Source organism: Phlebotomus papatasi, chromosome 3 (genome assembly GCF_024763615.1).
Source record: "Phlebotomus papatasi isolate M1 chromosome 3, Ppap_2.1, whole genome shotgun sequence".
In the NCBI taxonomy this organism is placed as follows: Eukaryota; Metazoa; Arthropoda; class Insecta; order Diptera; family Psychodidae; genus Phlebotomus; species Phlebotomus papatasi.
In genome coordinates, this window is record NC_077224.1 from 80,910,705 (window position 1) to 80,931,736 (window position 21,032).

At 32.2% G+C, this 21,032-nt stretch overlaps 2 protein-coding genes across 2 annotated transcripts in view; one reads left to right on the forward strand and one right to left on the reverse strand.

Annotated features, from left to right (window-relative positions):
* LOC129806020 (larval cuticle protein A3A-like) overlaps positions 1–9,446 on the reverse strand; it is a 12,512-nt gene extending 3,066 nt beyond the window's left edge. The window contains exons 1-3 of the mRNA XM_055854315.1: positions 9,345–9,446; positions 4,998–5,084; positions 1,153–1,318 (exon numbers count right to left, since the gene is read on the reverse strand). Of these exons, the coding sequence (XP_055710290.1) occupies positions 1,153–1,318; positions 4,998–5,084; positions 9,345–9,353 (262 nt within the window). The 5' untranslated portion in view covers positions 9,354–9,446. The remainder of the gene's footprint in view (positions 1–1,152; positions 1,319–4,997; positions 5,085–9,344) is intronic.
* LOC129806015 (dual specificity calcium/calmodulin-dependent 3',5'-cyclic nucleotide phosphodiesterase 1-like) overlaps positions 1–21,032 on the forward strand; it is a 455,456-nt gene that overhangs the window by 24,470 nt on the left and 409,954 nt on the right. The window lies entirely within an intron of this gene.

Sequence of the window (21,032 nt, forward strand, 5' to 3'; positions counted from 1 at the left end):
ACAAATGAGAAGATTATCAACTTAGTTTAGCAGAGAGTTATTAAAAAGTTTCATGCAGTCTTGTTTAGTATTTATTTTAGATTTTCGACAGAAATATTTAGAATTAAAAATTAAGAACAATTGACAGCGCCATCTTGGTGGATTTTTTCTCGCTAGTAGCGCTAGTGATACGGATAAACTAATCTTGCAGGAATTTTGAATTGTACTAAATAGTGAGATATTCAAATAAGACATTAGATAAATCAAAAATTAGTATTTTTTATTTATTTATTAAACATTTTTAAGTCTGCAATTCTTTTAACTAAATTTATCAATGCCTAAAATTTAGCAGAAAAATAAAGTTAAAATTCGTGCAAGTAATACATTGTGAATTATGCAAAGTGCTAAGGAAAGCGTTTATCGGGAAATCGATCAATGATAATTTTCTCTAAAGTTACTTTAATAGAAGGAAACTCTCAAGACAAATTTTGAGAAGGAACCCTCATACTCTGGAAAATTCAATTGAAATCTTCTCATCCATAAAGATGAGTTGTCGACAAGTCAATGAAAGCAAGAAAACTTTTGAAAATTGAAACAGGAAAATTCACGTGCCCAATTGACCTAAAAATTGTCCTAATTGTTCTTTTAAGGGGATAAAATTGAATCGACGAAACAAGACTTGAATATTAGAATTCTATTTTGAAGCTTTCACCAGGCACCTCCACTGCATCTAATATCAATTTGTCATCAATATATCCGATAATGAACAAGTTTTGTCTCTAATTAAAGTGAAGTATTCTTCAAATCTTTCTGAAAATAATTAATTAGTAGTACTAAGTGGATATTAAATTGATATAATACGTAATAATGGGAAATTATCAAACGGTAATTAATACTGCCGTCAATTCTGTAATTATTGTAATTACTAGGGGACACATTAACCACTATATTGCATGACTCTGTATTAACTGAGCACACGTGTATGTAAATTTAATGATTCTCGGGTTTTTGTTAAAGGTATTTCCATGGCAGAAGGTTTTTGCACGATTAAAGGATAAAGACAGGGGGAAAGTGCATAAGAAAGCATCAGAGAGAGAATATCTTGGGGTGAATTCCACACCAAATGGTGCTATGTACTCTTCTTATCCATTATCACTTTCTATTATCACTCACCCGTGTAATCCACAGTCCTGCGAGTGCCGTCTGGCTCAATAAGGGAATATTGTCCCTGGACTACGTCTCCATCGCGTGTTTCGTGTTGATTTTTGTTGTCACCCGTAATGGCATCTTTCACGTCATAAGAGAAAGAATATTGAGGGTGGGCATCGTATTCCTCAGTCTGAGCAGGTGGAAAAAATGAAACTCATGAGTGCTCTGCTTTCACAGAAAAGGAATGGTATGATGGGTGATTTTTAGATTTCCACTTGCAATTTTGGTTAGAAAGTTCTCTATAATGACTTACTTCTATTAGAATGTCTAAAAACGTATGTGGAAGTTAATAACTAAAACGACTAGAACTAATACAGTTAAATAGGGAATTTCAAGACCTTTTCAAAAATCCTTACTTAATCAAATATGTTGAGAAATAAACCATTCACAGGGGCTTTCCCTAAATTTTGAATAAAAAATCCAAGATGGCGCACAAAAAGGCCTATAACGTATCATCGCTTGTATTAACAAACGTGGTAATTGATTTTCAGTGAACCATATTTCACGCAGTTTGAGACGCGGAGGATTATTCTTAGATTATTTAAATAATTGTTACAAAAATACTAATCAAATTATTTTAATAAGGTATATTCTAGTGAGCATATAAAGCTCTATACAAAATTTCAAAATAATTTTCCGAGTTTTGGAAATAATTCTTTAAAATCAAAACAAAAAAGTGTCAATTCAAGCTGTTTCAATTAGAAATAAAAAAAGAATAACTAACGTCTTGACACGCTTACGACTTAAGCCGAAAGACCGCTTAACGTAATTATAACCAAAATAATGATTTGACTAAATTCCCACCAGTTTCCCATAGTAACTAAGCCTTTGCTCTGCTTAGTTCGAGAGATAGATTAGTCAGAAACAGATGGAAATGTAATCCGATCATTATTGCGATTATAATTACATTAAATTGTCTCTCGGCTTAAGATGCAAGTATACCTAGGGCATCATACTGCCTGCTATAGTGCAAGAAAATAAGAAAAAGGATGGGAAAGCGTCCCAGGCTTTGCGCAGTGCTCGAACTTGTGACTTTACATGTTATAATCCAAAGATACTTTTGCATCATTTACCACATATCGGTTTTCAATCGATTTAAACCAATTCAAAAATCACTAAGAATCACAAAATAGTTTTAAGAGTAATAAAATTGATTTTAGGACAAAAATTACTTATCGGTTTATAACTGGTTCGTTACCGGTTTTCAGTTGATTTGAACCGACTTATAAATCACTCAAAACATTACCGAAAATACTTTAGGAGTAATATAATTGAATTTCGGATATAAATTAGTTGTCTATTATGAACCAGTACATTACCAGGAAGCGATTGGAATCGATTATGAATGGTTATTAAAGAATCGCTTCTTTATTGCTTCAATACATAAGAAAAAGGGTAGTGTTCAGGTGTTCAAGAATTTCCAAAGATCCACTAGGATTTTTTTTTATTCAATTTCATCGATTTTATTAATCACTCAAAAGATGTTCTAAAATAGCTTATTAATTTATTTCATTATAGGAGTATATATGTCGCTGTACATTATCGGTTCATAACCGTTTCACAATCGATAGGACTTGGTTCAGAATTGTGATGAATTCTAAGAGCTTTCCAATGACCCCAAATATGATGCTTTTCAGTTGTGAATTACGCTCTCTAGAATGTTTTTAACCATTGACCTTGAAAATGGTTATTAGAAATGGTTCAATGCTTTTTCATATATCGACGAAATGTCCGCCCGGATAACCTCTAGAAATAAATTTGATCAATGAAATAGTAAACTTGGTCAGTAGAAAGGTTTAATTTGGTCAGTAATGGCTCTGGTACACCTTTTAGATCAGGAAAATTTCATTAAGTCGAAATTCGAATTATTTTCTTTCCCGCGGGCTTTGCATGTGTATATCTTACTCTGTCGCACTCTTTTTCTTCTTTTAAATATCACAAGAAATTCAATTTAGCTCAATCGAATTTGGAGTGCGAAAGAATGAGATAGAGATATGCAAAACATTTAAGAAAGAAAAGGGATGTCAATTTTGTTGAATGTTAATTTCATGAAATTTTCCTGATCTGGTGTGCCGGAGCCATAGGGACTAGAATTTGATATGTTATGGCTACTACACACCTTTTAGATTAAGAAAATTTCATGGATTCAAAATTAACATTCCTGTCTTTCTCACACGTTTTGCATATATCTGTCTCATTCTAAATTTGATTGAGATAATTTGACTTTGTTGTGATGTTTAAAATAAGAAGAAGAGTTCAAAAGAGTGAGATAGACATATGAAATAGATTTAAGATAGAAAGGGATGTGAGTTTCGACTTCATGAAATTTTCCTGATCTAAAAGGTGTGCCGGACCCCTTATTGACCAAATTCGACTGATTTACTGATCGAAGTAAATTTCTACCGGCAGTTTTAGATCAATTCCTGGTACGTTTAAATATTATACTAAACAAATTGTTTTACTGATTCTAAAACAATCCTTTTACTGATCAAATTTGAAATTTTGCTGGTCAAACTAATTCTTTTACTAATAAACTTTAATTTTTACTGACCATTCTTGCCAAGGTATATTTTAAAAACTTTATCGTGTTAATGGAGAAAATGCATTTAACACATTTCTCAACATGAGCAATGAACAATGGCGCATAACTGTAGAACTATTCCTGACAATTTTTCTTTAGATTACAGGTTGTTTTTTTAATTTTCAAAATAAATAGTCCGAAAGAAGTCTGAGTTTCAAGAGTTTTTTTTCAAGAGTAAAGTTTCAAGAGTAAAACTAAGCAATTAAAAAAATAAAAGGGAATTAAAGAAAAAGTTCTTGTCTTAAGTAAAATGTTAATGCTTATAAGTATGGCCTAATTTCTCTAATTGATTTATCAATGAAGATTATTACACACAGAAAAATTTTGACTCTAAATTTAAGAATATATAAGATCCTGGGAACTTAAATTGGACGTGAATCCCCGAGGCGTTTAAGTTTAGAAGCTCTGAGCGAAAGAAATGAGCTAGAATCCCTAGCTCTTTCAAATTAAGAGATCGGGAACTTAAGTTCAGCATTAGCTGGAAAATGAAAAATGTCTACAGATTTGCAACTAAAACTATAACTAAATGATTAAGGATTTAGAATTAGGGCATTGGCATTCATTCGATGGGATTTGAAATTAAATTCCTGGGTGTTTCTGTTTAAGAATTTTCCATTTTTTTGTGTGTAGGATTATTAAGAATAAATAATCAATTTGGTTTTGAAAATGCATTAAAATTAGTTGCTTAGAATTTTGAGACCTTCGGGAACGGGACTAAAACTCTAGTTTAAAGACCACTTAAGACACTTTGACGGCCTGAGCCCTGGAATAACCAATAAAATCTGATCTCCATGAATTTTAGGTTTCTTTTAAAAGAAATTTTGTACCCTTCGCAGGTATGAAAATATCTTCAAATTAAATTGATTTAAATTGAAGGACGTTATTTTATAAGGACGTCATCCTTACTTATCTGCTGATCCTCTCTGACTGATCATACGGATCCCTACTGACCCCCTTGCTGTTTCTGATCCGAAAGGTCTATCAGAGATTTTAGAATCTGGAATAGCTAGTTTAGACTTCAGATATTGGATAACAAATTAATTGCATAGCTCCATTGGGTATATTAAAGTCTGACTTGTATTTCGAAGAATTTTAAATATTTTTTATGTTCTTGGTTTTTTAATTTAAGTTCCTATCAATTTTATGCTACAAGATGCATTATAATTAATTTAAGTGTAAGAAGTCTCTTTGCCTTGCAATTTGTATTACTTGTCAATAAACTTCTTACCTTTATGACTGCTGCAGGGGCCGCAACACCAATTGCAACTGCATTCACGGTGACGGCAATGGCCAGGAGGAGGAGGAGACAGGAAGCCTAAAGATGTGACCACGAGAAAAGATGAGAAAAAAGAAAAGTTCTCTCAGTTAAAAATAGATACAAGGATAGAAAAATTCCGTCTTGTATATTTCACGTGAATGATGATGGGGCTTCTTTGCAATTTTCAGCAATCCCAATGCACGTCACTTCCGTCTTTCCCAGTTCTTTCGTGCAAAGGGCTAAACAAGTCTTATGTGAGCCAAAAGTATAGAACAATTTCATTAAATTTTCCTTCATCCTTGGTGGTTGCAAAATGATCCAAGTATGGGAAAAATATGGGGAGGAAATTGGTAAAATGGATTACGTTCTCAAGTAGATATTTGACGTAAGTGTTCTCTTAAGTGAGAGTTGATTCCACCACAATTCTTACATTCAATTTTAGCAAAAAACAGTATATGGGTGGAAAATTGTGAAAATTGGATCGTTGGTAACTTTCAATTTGTACCAATTGGTATATGGTCTCTGTTCTTTCTCTCTAATATTGTAAACGTGTACACTGTCAAGTATTTCAACGGTTATTTCGAGTGATTTTATAGGCTTTCTGATATTTTGTTCAAAATGAACGAATAAGTTGGTTGGATCATCAACTGGGGAATCTGCATTTTTTCTTTGTTTCTATACGGACTACGTAGCGAACCATCGTTTTCAAGAAATAGAGGAATGTGGGCATGGTTCGCACATAGTGAAAATTCAAAAATCTAGTTCAGAGGTGTGCAAGAACCGTTGAGACCGAATAAACGTCAAAATAAGTTTGTTATAGTAGCGTTTTGACCAATGACGTACAAGTTTCTTTTGACGTTTTTTCGGTTTCAAACGGTTCTTGTACACCTCTGATCTAGTTCGTCATTTATTAGCCATAAGATAGATAATTATTAGTCTCACGAGACGATATGAGAATTGGTACAGGGAGTTCCGCTTTCAAAGAAATTCTCAGGACCGAAGAGAAGCCCGCGAATTCACTCCAGCGATACAGAAAAAATTGCATACTCACAGGAGAGGTCTTTGGAATAAGCTATGGAAACGCCGTGATGTATACAAAAACATTTTCAGCACCAATTTTTTGGACTATTTCCAAAAATTATTTTATATCAAATATTCCAAAAATTATTTTATAAATGAGCTCCCAATAGTAAGCAATTCGTATTAAATTCTTTTAATCCGTTTTCACTTAAGCCGGAACTTTCTGTAAACCAACTTTTTGCAAACGAAGAAAAAATTCATATCGTTTGAACGTTCACAGTGTGCGAAACATGCCTACATTCCCCTAAAGATTCAAAGCAAACTGCAAATATATTTTGCAAATAGGATAAATTAAGCAAATTCATAACCTGCTTCAAATGGAAATTTTTCGCTACTCCAAATGGAAACGTCACTATTTTCATGATAAATACAGTATTAAATTACTATATTTTTATATATTTTCCATACCACAGTTTCATTATTTAGTTAATTTTGCTCCAAATAAAGCGAAAATCCATTCATATTCACAAATTTTAATTTGTTAATTTCTCAGAAAAATTAAAAGTGTACCTTTTCACCATCGAATTTTTCATCGATCGACCATGTTTTCCAATGAAAAACACAATGAGCATAAAAAATATATTTTTAGATAACAAAATATTAAATAAATTACAAGTTTTATACTGTTTTTTTTCTAAATTTCGAAGAGAACTTTCATAAATTTTTAATAAAAAAAAATAATAAAAGAATTTAATGCTTGTAATAACTAATTACGGAATTTTGTTTTATTTAATAAGTAGAAGAAATTAGAATAAATTTGTTAAAAACAGATTTATTACACTGGCCATTTATTTAATGCAAATATTTATAAAAATAGTAAATTTTATGAGTTTTTTATTTAGTTGTTGAAGTCGAAGAATATTGTTTATATTAAATTAAAATTTTAATATGAAGATATTAAAATTTCAAAACTATTGTTTTTTTAATTTTCTTTTTAATACTAAGAGATTTCTACTATCCTAACGGTGCTATCTTACTAGAATTTTCATAATTTAATTTTAAATTCAATTGAGCCAATTGAGCATTATAAGATTTCTAGAATTTACTTGAAAATTCTCACAGCCAGGACAAATTTTGCAAGAAATTTGCTCAATTTTAAATAGTGCCGCGAAATTTTTGATTGTGAATAACTACGGAAAATGTGTGATAGTCCATAAAATGTCTTATAAGTCACTTATTTGTTATGCAAAAAAATCCCCAAAGCCAGAAGAAAGGGTTGTAGGCAAGGGGATCATGAAGAGATTCTCATACAGTCTTGTTGAAAATCTGTATGAAGACATCCCATCTGCGATTTCTTGACACAACAATTTCCTTCGAATTGCTTTGGAGGAACTCAGCAAATTACTTCTGATACTGAAGCTTCACTCGCGTACAAGTGTATCACTAATTAATTACGAGTGAATAAATTTAATAAGAAGAATTTGGTACAAAAGGCTACTTGTTTAACTGCAATAAAAATTGAAATTAATAAGCAATTTTAACATTTTAATTTGCTAAATTCAATTTTAATTGAGCAACCACATTTATGCTATTTTAGTATGCTTAAACATGTTTTGGTGGGTCAAGTATTAGTTTATATCAATAAATAAGTGATAATCTATCAATTCAAATTACTTTTAATGCGAAATAATGCATAGAAACAATTCATCTGAAAATTAAATTGAATTTACAAATTGAAAAAAAAATCCTAGTGTGGTAGCACGGTAAAATTATTATTTTAATGATTTATTTAACAATAAATCTACCGACCGTTTCTGGTCGTTTTTCCTAGTGCATTAGGTTAAATTATAGACCACGGGAGGTAGGATACTCACAAATTTATTCTTTGAAAAGAGAAGTAAAGTAGAATTAAACACTGAAAAATACATTACATGCATTTTTAAAAAAAATCATAAAGTTTTATAGCGACATTGTACCGTATAAAAATGTGTTAATTTTAAAAACTCTTTAAACGAGTCAATTTGACCGGTCTTGGTAAAGTTAATATGTATTTTCCTATTAACTATTTTTCGCTTTTGAGATATACCTTTTTGATTGTCTAATTTTATTTCACTAAACAAATTAATTATTAAAAAAAAATATTAAGTAATTTAAAAGTTTGTACGTAATTCAGAACTTTTGAAGCAAATCTATTGCGTAAGCTTTAGCAAAAGAAAACTAACTAGGGCTTTTAATTTCAACTACAACCCTTGAGAAACTTTATTACATCAATTAGGCTCATTTCTGTATTAGAGATTGTTTCTCTACTTAGCAAAATTCTATATTTTATTGCTCATATTTAAAACATTTAATATTTTCTTATTATTTACTTTTTTAATTTTATTTCTTCATTTTTTCATTTCCGAATCATTATTACAAAAATATATAACTATTCAAATTTGAAAAATTAAATATAGTGCCGTAATATTTTAAAATGAATTTTGAGATCTTTTAATTTGAGTTGAAATACCTTTCTCAAATCCTTATGCTCTTTTTTTCAAAAATAGGAATCTGTCATACGTTCTATGAACGAAAACAATTTTTTCCATTTACTGATAATTTTATTTATTATTTTAGTAAACAAAAATTATTTTAGGAAAAAAAGCTTTGTTATTACTTTATTCCTGTTTTACATGTTTTTAACTTTGCCATTTATTTTTTTAATTAAGAAAAAAATTAGCTACGTATTTTGAACCGACTAAAGGACGTCTGCCAAGAAAAAAAATCTCATAAGAAACATATTTCGCAAAAGTACATCCTAAATGAATTTAAATAACCGTTTGGTAGACTAACAGTGCACTTGGTACTCGCGGAGAGACCATTAAAAAAACATTTCAAGCGAATTTGGTGGGATTTAATTGCATTAAAGAGGGTCTATCAGATTTTTTGGGGGAGTGTGAGGTATTAACATCAAATGAAGAGGAGCAATCTCACAAACATTCATTTTATGTCAGATTCTCGAACGTGCTTGGAGGTAAATAAACATATTTTCTCTTTCAAAATAAGATGAAACACTATAGCACGAGTGATTATTTTGATTTTTACAAATGTTTCTTGCCACAATTGCGCGCCTTCTCTCACCCACTAATCCATTTAATTGAAACACCGCACAATTCACACGCGTTATTAATTTCCTTGATCTTCGCGCTCATTTTCCATCCACAATCTTCCCCATGTGAGACTATCCATGTGGCACAATGAGAAATTGGCGTCTGTGAGGGAATAGACATTGTTTTGGGGAGGGAAAAATTGATGTACCTTGAACATCTTTTATCTCTTGCACGGAAAATCTCGGGTGCACAGACGTTGTTGTAAAATGGATGAGACGCAGATCGCGCACTGCACTGATCACGAGCTGAACTGATTTTGATGGGACTGACACAGATTGAGCCACCTTATATAGTCAGTGCATTCGACATCGTCTGGTCAGCAGACGGTGACTTTGGAGACCACACCTTATGCACACAAGCCGTGTGATCGGTGGACACATTGATCTTGTTGCGGACCTAAAGCTCGGGGTGAGAAGTGCGCCGGTTGCGCAATGTGTCTCGGCGCAGAGTCTAGAGGGTCAAATGTTGTCGCAAAGGGTCCATTTTAATCGGTTTTGTTCTCCAACTCTCTACAGCACTCAATTTAAAATTGGCGGCTTGATAGATAAATCGAAATCCATAAGACTTGCAGACACATTTATAGATTGTCACCAAGTTGTTTGGTAACAAGTAACAACCTTTTGATCACCTAACAGGAATGAAAAGTCCTATCAAGATCGAAAGTAAAACAAGCTTCAGACCTAAGGTTAATCCATATAGCTTAACGTAAATACTGAAAACTTTCGAGTTTAAAGCATTTGATTTGATATACCCGTACAGTAGATTCTTCCAAATTCGAAAGACATTTTTCACCTTCCGAATTCTAACGATACTTTAAAAATAACGGAATTTACACCAGATCGAATTTTACTTGAAATCGACTTCCAATACTTTATCACAAATCTTCGTAGCGACGGCCATAAGTTTCTTGACAGATCCATGTTTGAGAAATCAGGTGGACTATAATAAGGTGGGGTGACTCGATCGTTTTCCGAACAGTGCTACTTAAACGCTTGTTTTTGGACTGATGAAATTCTTTTTTTTACTTCTTCTAAATCATTCATAATATAAAAAACATTATCAAAAATTTTCGGTAGATTACTGACGGCAATTCGTATAAGAAGGTCAAGGAGATGAACTCCCTCTGGATGCGTCAAGGGGTGCAATCCTTTCAGTAGGCAAACACAAAATTCATTGCCAAAGCTTTCAACACTTCAACACGTCTTCCTCAGTGAGTGGTCAAATCTGTGACTTGTCTCTGATATTTTGTCCACACTGTCTGTCCACTATTTCAAATGAAGATTTACACAGGGAAAATCGGGAATTCGTCGCGGGTACTCCTTCTTGGACATTGATCAGTTAGCCTCAGATTATTATTTTTCATATGACATAAATTTAATTATTTTCTTGAAAATCTGTTCTTTTCTTGCATTGTCAGAGGTCTCCTTGGTTAGTAAGGCATGGGAACTAAGGAGGCCTATGACAAAGCAAGAAGAGTCCAGATACCACTGAGGAGGGCTTGGAGTCTGAGCCGAAAGCTTTGGGAAAATCAATTTTTTCTTATCTGCCCCATCCCTTGGCGTATACCAGAATTGATATTACTTGAATCAACCGTCGTAAAACACCAATACCGTTTGTAAAGTTTTCTTTAATTCTAATGTTTAAGAGTGGTCCTCACTGATTAGATATGGTAGATTGGATTGTTGAAGACTATCGTTAGTCTCCCACGGATGACATAAGTCATCCGCATCTACGGTAAATAATAATTTAAGTCACGCCCACTGTTTTTTCGATGTATTAATGTCAAATGAAATCTTAGTTTTGAACCGATATTTGGAAAAAAGAAATTAAAATGCTGGGAACTAAGGTCTATTGGGAAGCTCCACTTTAGGGGCATCATTCTGGAAAAATAAAAAAAAGTTTTATATATCGCATTATAGTAAATTTATTTTTATTTTGCAATGAAAATTTTAACGGTACGTAGGAGGTATGGACTCATTTCATGCGACGTGTTTTTTAGTTCATCCTAAACTTGCAAAAGTGTGAATGGGATTATGAGGAGTGTTAAAGTATTCTCTTTAAAAGTTTTAAGTGTTTAAACTTCATCTTAAAAAAGGGATATAAGTTCTGAGTGTGACATGACGAAAATTATAAGCAAAGTTTAAGAACAAGCACAGATAGATAAGGCAAAAGGAAGCCATTATATGTAGTAGAAATGTATGTACAGCACTTTTTCATCCTTATTAAAATATTTAAAAATAATTTATTAAAAAGAATAATTTCAGTGGAAATATGAATAAAAATTTTTAAAAATTTGCCTAATAAATTATTCGTTTATTAAGGGTTCTAAGGATAATCTGCAAACCACTGCCTCTTGATACTGCTTAAGCGCTTCCACAATTTATATGAAAAATTTTCAATATCTATAAATCACTTCCAGTCACACTATCTCTCATCGGTCGTGCAACAAAGGATAGACTGCCGTATTACCCTACATACCCAAAGAGCATTTATTCGTTATCTATACTAAAATTATGGCGAAGACTTTACAAATTTCTTCTCGCATAAAAGAGGTTCATATTCGGATGAATAGGGAATTTTTAAATCCGAAATATAACATTTTCTTATTTTATATATAATCACGATATTATGTACGGTAAAATGTATCGATTATGACTGAATAATATAATCACTCTGTAATGTCAATATTATAACTATCGGATGAAAAACTATCATTTCTTTTGAATGTTTCTTCAAAACTCGCGCAAATATTTTCTTCGAATGATAAATTTTTTTTATCTTTGACGATTGAGTCACATTTTCTGTGCCTCGTGCACTTTTATCGTGTATGAAACTTTAATGCAAAGACTGTTTACCGTTAGAGGATACAATTTTAGTGAAAAATATTTCATTCCCGACTTGAAAGGCCTAAAAGAAAGCCGGGAAATTAAAGAAAATCAAATTTTGTGGTTTTATTGCTATTTCCATCGAATATCATTAAAAAAAATCTTATAAATCTCAGGTTTCCATTATGTCTGTTGATAGAATACATCACTTTAAACACAATTCTTGACAAATATCGGTGCTCATCAATGTTTTTTGCATATTTTTCCATTAAATTAAGTTTGGCTTCATCTATTTCCTGTAGTTTTCCACGCCATAATCCTCTTTTATTTCCGACGAAATAAAATCTAGACATCATAACCTGATAATGTAAGAAATGCAGAAGTAAAACACGTCTTTACATATTTTTGTTATTATATTCACATTATGTCGCACATTATATTGTGTGTACAAAAAAGCTCTCGCAGTTTTTTTTGTGAAAATTCAAGTTTTATTAAAGAAAATTAGAAAATATTATTTCATTCAAGATATTGTCCATATTATATATATTGTATATATACATATATTGTATATATATAACATATATTGTATATATATAACATATATTGTATATATATTACATATATTGTATATATATAAGTTACTCTTTTTTAAGCGTCTAAACCAATCTCTGCAAGTTGTTTCTGTTGGAGCATGGTCGCCGTAAGTCTTTACAAGATTGCTATAGGCTTCAGGCGCAGATTTCTTTTGGCGAAAGCAGAACAACAGAAGTTCCTGCAAATGAGCCATTTCTGACCGTCACTCGTCATTTTAAACTTTATGAAGAAATATGTTGTTTACACTTCTTAATAACAAAATGTACTACCAATTACAATCTATTGATAAAGAATCATTGTGACGTTGGTTACTGCGAGAACTTTGCTGTACCCTTAATAATTACAATACAGATTCTTTTTAGTAATAATATAACCCCACAACATCAAGTGTCAAACAGTGCAAAATTGTGATTTTGATGATTTTTTCGGTATTTTTGGGCACTCTTTCTACAATTAAGTTTAATAACAAATGATCAGAAAAGTATTTTAAAGCTTTCACTCCCGCTATATACTGCAATTAAAGAAAGATTTTTTAACAAACAGACACAGTTTTAATTGACTATTTATCCATGAATTTTCCTTATCTTGCTGAGTTTTATCACTCCTAACTTAGTACTCTACTTTACTGCTGACAGTGATGCACTTTCAGACCCTAATTTTGTGTAACACACCACTTTTTTTCACAAATTTCAACTCAGAGATGTATCTCTAATTAGTAAATAAAGCAGAATTTGACAATCTAGCAGCGTTATACAAGTTGTATACAAGTTGTCTCCTTTATAGAATAAATATAATTAAAAAATATCAAAACATGATGTTCATATAATTTCACGACATTATGTGAACATAACATTAAGAATATGTAAGATAAATATACTTTCGATATTTTTGACATAGCTTTACACATTTTTACTCAAAAATGGATTATTTTATGACCTGTTTATGGGTCCAAAATCATTTAGTCGTAATTTTAAGGGGATATACCGATATATTAACTGGAATTTATGAAATAAAGAGAATTATTCATATTAATATTTAGAAAATAACTAATATTTTCTTTATTTTTTTAGTTAAATTATTTTTTTTTTGGCATATACACAACGTATATTAATTTTCAGATAATACACCTCCATTATGTTCATACGTTGGTTACATTTGAGACATATATTATTTAGATATCAAATGCTGCTTGGGTATTTTATAGGAAATTTAAAATTCATTCAAGCTTTTTAAGCTTCTCCCTTGGAGGCTTTGAACCGTATGCCATGTAAGATTACAATAATAATATTATAATAATAATTTTTCCAAATATTTTATACAATCACTTTGGTAGAGGGAAGCTTTCAGGTTTCGCACAATCGAACACTTTATATTTTTCCCTGTGTTCGGAGTGAGAGTCTGTGCGAAGCCTTAAAGCCTCCCCCTATATCGTTTCTTTTATGCCCGGCTTGCGCTTCTTTTTAATCTATATCCAATCAAATATTTTTATAAATTCTGAGGTGTTGTTGGTGTAAAATATAGAACAATTTCGATTGGTCTTTTCTTTCACGATCAAGACATGAAAATTACAATTTAACGATTTATCCGTCAGAAGATCATAAAGTCGCCGTGTAGGTGCAAAATTCTGTATCTCTAATAGCATCTTTATGGATTAGTAGCATTAATTAAAATGCGTTAGCATGTCATAAAATATCCCTGCAATAAACGAGTTTTCTGATGGAAAAGCTCCGTCAATGCTTGAATTTAGTGAATTTCACTTTTTTTTTGCAATATCAATCTATAATATCGCAATGTGGAAATTGCATATTCAATATTCTATGCATAAATTTCAATAAAAAAAATTTAGATCAATGTGCATAAAATCATGCAATGGCTCATAATTGAAATGTACCAGAGAAGCAAGAAAGAACTAAAAGAAAAAAAGACTTAATGACAGTATAATTGACGCGTCAATTTGTGATGATCTCTCATTGCAAATAGAAGTGTCAGCGATTGAATTAATCTTGGAGCATGAAGATGGTGATTGAGGAGCTTGAGGAAAGTTGCTAAATGAGAAAATTTGTCTTGCACGAGCTAGTACGCACTCCATATGGAGGGATGTGGAAAGTGTTTGATTATTACAACATTTTGCCGTTGGGAATCTGTTGCAGATTCGCAATGAAAAGTTAGTTTTAACCAAGCTCATATTTGCCAACAAAATTTTCCATGACTGAGGTAGCTTTTCAGAAATTTCTGGAGTTGTTTTGATCGCTCAGAGCTGTCGCCCCAATGCTTTGGATATGACGCGAATGTAACATGAAAGTTCTTCCATTTTTTTTTATGTGGTTTAAAGAACATAAAATGTACAAAACATATCTCTGGGTTGGTTCTATTCGTATGTTGCCGAGGATTTCCCAGGATGTAGCAATTTTTCAAAGTTGTTTACATTTTATTGCACTTGCAGAAAAATTCAATTGACCATGGCGAAGGAGCTTTTTCTCCCACCCTGCAATACAATGTTTAAGTTGAGAATGCAAGAAAAAAGTGTGCAAACTCATGGTACAGCTTGTCTTTCGTACCCAATAAAAAGTCTTTCACACCAATTTTACCACATCGAAAACTTACATTTAATTTACCTAGGAATTTTCTTTTTGTATCTATACAAGTTCACGGAGAAGCTATACGGAAATGCTTCATTGTAATACTTAATAATCCTTCTCGTAAGTGTCTCTGATAAGGAGGATAAGGATGATAAAAATTGTTAGAGGACCTAACATTAAATCAAAAAGGTATGTCCTATTTTTTCTCAATGAGCTAGTTAAGCTAGAGATAAGTTCTGCGGAACATATAGAAGTCAGTTGTTCTTTTAAATTTCAACGGTCATTATTTAAAAATTGCAAATCTTCTGCATTTTGGAACGGGACCGAAAAGAGGAAGTTCATTGAGAGAAGAGTCCGTCTTGTTGGTTCAATTGAGAGACAGGTTCATGGATCTCTGCACTCTGGGTCTTGATGATTGCATAATTGGTTATCCCCGGTGAGCCGAAAATCTCGGAAAACTAAAATCCCGGAAAGCCAAAATCTAAATTCCCAAAAGATAAAGTCCTGGAATGCCAAAATTACGAAAAGCCAAAATCCGGAACGCCAAAATCCCTAACTTCAAAATTACTGAAATCCAAGATTCCGGAAAGTTAAAGTCTTGAAGAGTTAAAATCAAGAAAATCCAAAATCCCGAACGCTAACTTTCCGAAAAGCCAAAATCACGAACGCTGAGTTGTCGAAAAGCCAGAATCATGAACGCCAAAATCCCATGAGCCAAAATCAAGAAAAGCCAAAATCCCAAACGCCAAAATCCCTAACTCCAAAATTACTGAAATCCAAGATTCCGGAGAGTTAAAATCTTGAAAAGTTAAAATTAAGAAAAGCCAAAATCCCGAACGCTAAGTTTCCGAAAAGCTAAAATCCCGAACGCTAAGTTTTCGAAAAGCCAAAATCAGGAACGCCAAGATCCAAAAAGCCCAAAACAAGAAAAGCCAAAATCCCAAACGCCAAAATTCCTAACTCCAAAATTACTGAAATCCAAGATTCTGGAAAGTTAAAGTTTTGAAAAGTCACAATCAAAGAAAAGTCAAAATCCCGAACGCTGAGTTTCCGAAGAGCCAAAATCCCGAACGCTAAGTTCCCGAAAAGCTAAAACCCCCAACGCTAAGTTGTCGAAAAGCTATAATCGTGAACACTAAAATCCCTAAAGCCAAAATCCCTAAGGGTAAGACCCCGAAAAGCCAGAATCTCGAACACCAAAATCCCTAACTCCAAAATTACCGAAATCCAAGATTCCGGAAGGCCAAAAGCTCGAAAAGCCCAAATCAAGAAAATCTAAAATCTCGAAAAATTTAAATCTCGAACGTCAAGATCCTGAAAACTCAAAATGCTGAATGCCAAAATCTCTGAAAGCCAAAATGTCGAACGTCAAAATGCCGAGAACCAAAATTACTGCAAACCAAAATTCCGAACGTTAAAATCCCGAAATCTAAAATCCAGGAGAGACAAAATCGTGAACGCTAAAATCCCGAACGCCAAAATCCCTAAGGGTAAGATCCCGAAAAGCCAGAATCCCGAACGCCAAAATCTCTAACTCTAAAATTACCGAAATTCAAGATTCCGGAAAGCCAAAAGTTCGGAAAACTCAAATCAAGAAAATCTAAAATCTCGAAAAACTTAAATCCCGAACGTCAAGATCCTGAAAACCCAAAATATCTGAAAGCCGATATCCCGAGCGTCAAAATTCCGAAAACCAAAATCAGTGCAAGCCAAAATCCCGAAAGCTGAAATCCCGAAATCTAAAATCCAGGAGAGCCAAAATCGTGAGCGTCAAAATCTCAACATCCAAAATTCCGTGCGCCAAAATTCCGAAGACCAAAATCCCGGAAAGCCAAAATAAAAAGAGCCAAAATCCCGAGAACTAAAATTGTAAAACCCAAAATTCCGAGTACACAATGTGTGGAGCTCAATGTGTACAATAATTTCCCAAAACATTTTTGTTATGATTTGTTAACTTTGTTCTCGCAAATATTGAATTAAAATGATTTAATGTTACATTATTCGCAATGTCTTTGATTATTTGGAAGAGTTTGTGATCGTTTTATTGAGAGATATTAAATTGTTGCTGCAAATTAGAAGCCACGCAAACGAGCAAAAGAAGTTACCTCAAATGCTGATTCACTGCGAAAAAACGAGGGTGCGATTAACTGTTTTTCCTCAGAACTTTAACACTTTTTATAGGTATAAAAATATATCAACATTTTTTAATGTTAATTTTACACTATTTTAGTGCTAAAATTAACATGAAGAAGGATACCTTTAACCCCTAATACACCTAAAAAGGGTAATATTTACACCGATTTTGGATCAATACTGCAGGGTAAAATTAACATTTCCGGAATGTTATTTTGACTTTTTCGGATTGCTTTCAGTGTTAGAGAAAATTTTGTATGAAAACTTGTAGTAACTTCCCCAAAACTGGAAGTTACGACAAATTCTGATAATTTTTTTCATAATTAAGAGCACTTACGATAAATTTTGTTTAAAATAATTTTTATTGGGCTTATAAAAGTTTCTTTTTCTCAAGTGCGTTTAATAAACAAATTTACGCTGATTCCATATATGTTTATATCCCAAAATCGCAAAAATGAAGTTATGATGAATGCTGATTCAACTGACGATATATTGCTTCTATGTTATTTTGGGATATCTTTCGAGTGATTTATAAACCGGGTCAAATCGGTTGTGAACCGGTAAACGGTAAATGTTGCGAAATTACTTTTAAGGGAATAGCATCTAAGTTATGAGTTCGAGCATTTCGCAAAGTCTCGGAGGCTTTTCCACCCCTTTTAGCTGCTCAAATCGAATATACTTAACAAATTGAATAATAATTTTCGGAGCAAATTAAATTTCTGCTACTCTTTGTATTTTCGATTTTGATGTATTCCCAACATTTTTTAAAAACAGATTTTCTTGGGAATTTTTCCTCTGGAAATATCTATGGAAAGCGATGGACAGATCCATTCTATCACCGAGGAGGTCACCATGAGCAGCAAGAGCTATTTTTTACATGGTACCTATATTAGATGCTAGACTAATTTATGGCAAGGAATTTTAATTGCACGTCTAACTATGGAGCATTTTTCCACTTAAGGTCTTCAATCTATGTATTTATAATTTTTTCCATGAGACATTTGTCATGCGAGGGAAGATCTGCAGTTGAAATGGTAATTGAAAATGCAGAAAAAAAGAAACACTTCAAGTCGATGTACTTGACTGACTTTGAGTGTTACGCCAGCATAAAAAAAGCATAAGTAAGAGATAGAGGGACACATAACTTCCTTTGGGCAAAAGAGTGAAAAGCTCACCATTTGCACATAGACATGAATGGAGCATCTGAAGTTATGTGAAAAATACTTAATACGACTTGCAAGTAAATATTTAACGCAATCGACATAAACGTACATAAATGAATTGCTCTAATTCCATCAGCTGCAACAGCATAATTTATAATTTGTTGACTTGTCTCTGGTTCTTTTTTTTTTATTTCTTCTCCTCTTGATACGACTAATGCAGAGCACAAAAGACTGGTGCGTAGTTGAGACAAGCTGTTGTTGGCAATTTATTGAAATTTATGCAAAAGTAAACATAATTTAGGAATGAAATTAGTGCCATTTTTATTGATCTGTCACCGTTTACATAACAATATCTGCATATATGGTGTGTGAATATTATTTAATAGCCCGCTGGGGCATAATGCACTTCATTATTGAGATTAATTGCTGCAATTGGTCACCTAATTTGGACGAGTTTGCCTTTTGGGTGTCTTGCTGTTAATACCCACTTTGTATTTTGCGATAAATAAAATGACACAAACAATACCCAACGGCTTAACAATAAAATCTTTATCACAAAAAATTAATCACCATAGTGCTATAGTTGTAAAAGCTTTTCTTTAACTCTTTAAAGTTGCAAGTGTAGGTCCTCTCCTCTTTGAATTGAGTAATTAAAACCGTATGGAAATAAAAGTATCGAAAGCTAAACTTGATTTTTTGAGCTAAGTTTTGTCAATTTTATTCTATATTTGTCTTTTCAGGCATTTTCCTCAATTCTGAGATAAAGAAAGATCAAAGATTTAGAAGTTAAATATTTAAATGACAAATTAATTATTGCTTATTTTAGATTAAAAGATAATAACGCTTTGTAATAAAAGCTCATTTAAAATTCTCCAGTATTAAATGAATTTTATGATTCTCTAACGAATAAATACAACTATTAATTTAAATACAACTTGAATATACTTGGCTTTCGATTATAGATCATCTTGTCAAAGGATTTCTATCGAAGAATACGAGTCAAACCCTGAATATGTTTAAAAAAAATCTGATAATTGAGGAAATTGTTTTCTTTTAGAAAGAAATAGATGACAAAACGTCTCAACTTTGCGGAGTGTTCGAACTCATAAAAGAGTTCTCCTTGTATTACCTTTACGCATGGTTTTACTACCAATTTAATTTTAGTCTTAAATAATAAAAGAAAAGCATTTCCAATTAAAGAATTTCTTAAAAAATCCAGCTTTTAGAATGTTTTGCCATGAGTAACAAACACAGACAAAAAAAGTAAATTAGACAAAGGTAAATCATTTACGCGGGTACTTTACTGAGTAATTTCCGATCAAAACTGATACCACTGGGTTGATAATTTCAAAACTTTTCAAAAAAAAAAACAAAATTTATCAAACCAACGATGGACAACAAGACAGCGATGGACGCAAATTTTTCTTTTTGACAAGTCTTTATGTCTTTATACAAATATTTTTTTGCTTTCAAGAGTACCTTTAATAAATAATAATAAAATAATGATCGAAGACCGGAAGTTGGTATTTCTTTCTGCTTTGGCTGTAGCTGCATCACAAGCTTCCGGACAAATAAAAATGATTTTTGAAAATTATTCTAAGTACATCAATTTACGAGTACTCCACTGTTTATATCCATTGTAGCTGGATTTTGAAATTTCCAAAACCCTTCCAATAATTCCAAATTTTAAAATAAAAAATAAACAAAATAGTTTTTGAAGTATTTTCCTTACAGCTGATATCAGTTTTTAACTGTTTATTTTTCAAAACTGATGCACTGATTCCCTAAATGATTTGTAGGGGAGACTGGGGCAAAAAGTCACAAAACGGATATGTTATTTTTTACAAGCTACTCGAGCGCTTCAAAAATTTCTAATTAGCGCAGTTTTATAGAAAATTTACCGCTCCACAACTTTGAGACATGATAATGACGTTTCTTTTCGCCGTCAGACATCAGAAATTGCTTCGCTTTTTTCTTACTTTTTGCTCTACACCTTTTTTGTTACTTTTTACCCCAAGTGGCAATTTTTAATAAAAGGATTTCTGGAGAAAAGAACTTTTGTGAAATTCTAAAATAGATAGCGGATTCGTATTCAAAAAATCCAAATTATTTAGAAAATATTCACCAGTGCTTCAATTTTGGAAAATAAGTAGGTAATAATTGTTATTTTCTGCAAGGAAAATATTTCAAAAATAGGGCTAAAAATTTCGATATTTTTTATTTTCTAAATTCCTTGTTCGAATTCTAAGAAGCTTACGACATTGAAGAAGGTCTATGGAGGCTATCTATAGAAAAAAATTGAGCCGCTATCTTTCTTACCTTGGAAGATATTGAATTTTGAATTTTTCGATTTGTGACTGTTTGCCCCAGTCTCCCCTACTCTAGAAAAAGGGACAGATAATCCTAACCGGCTTATGTAGGTGAGATTCTTAACGTGAGCTAACTCGGAGTGCATGCAAATTCGATTTAGAGCTGAAGTTGGGAGACGCCATTCAGTTATCTTGAATCAAATTCGTGAAATTATACAAATTTTGTATTTAAA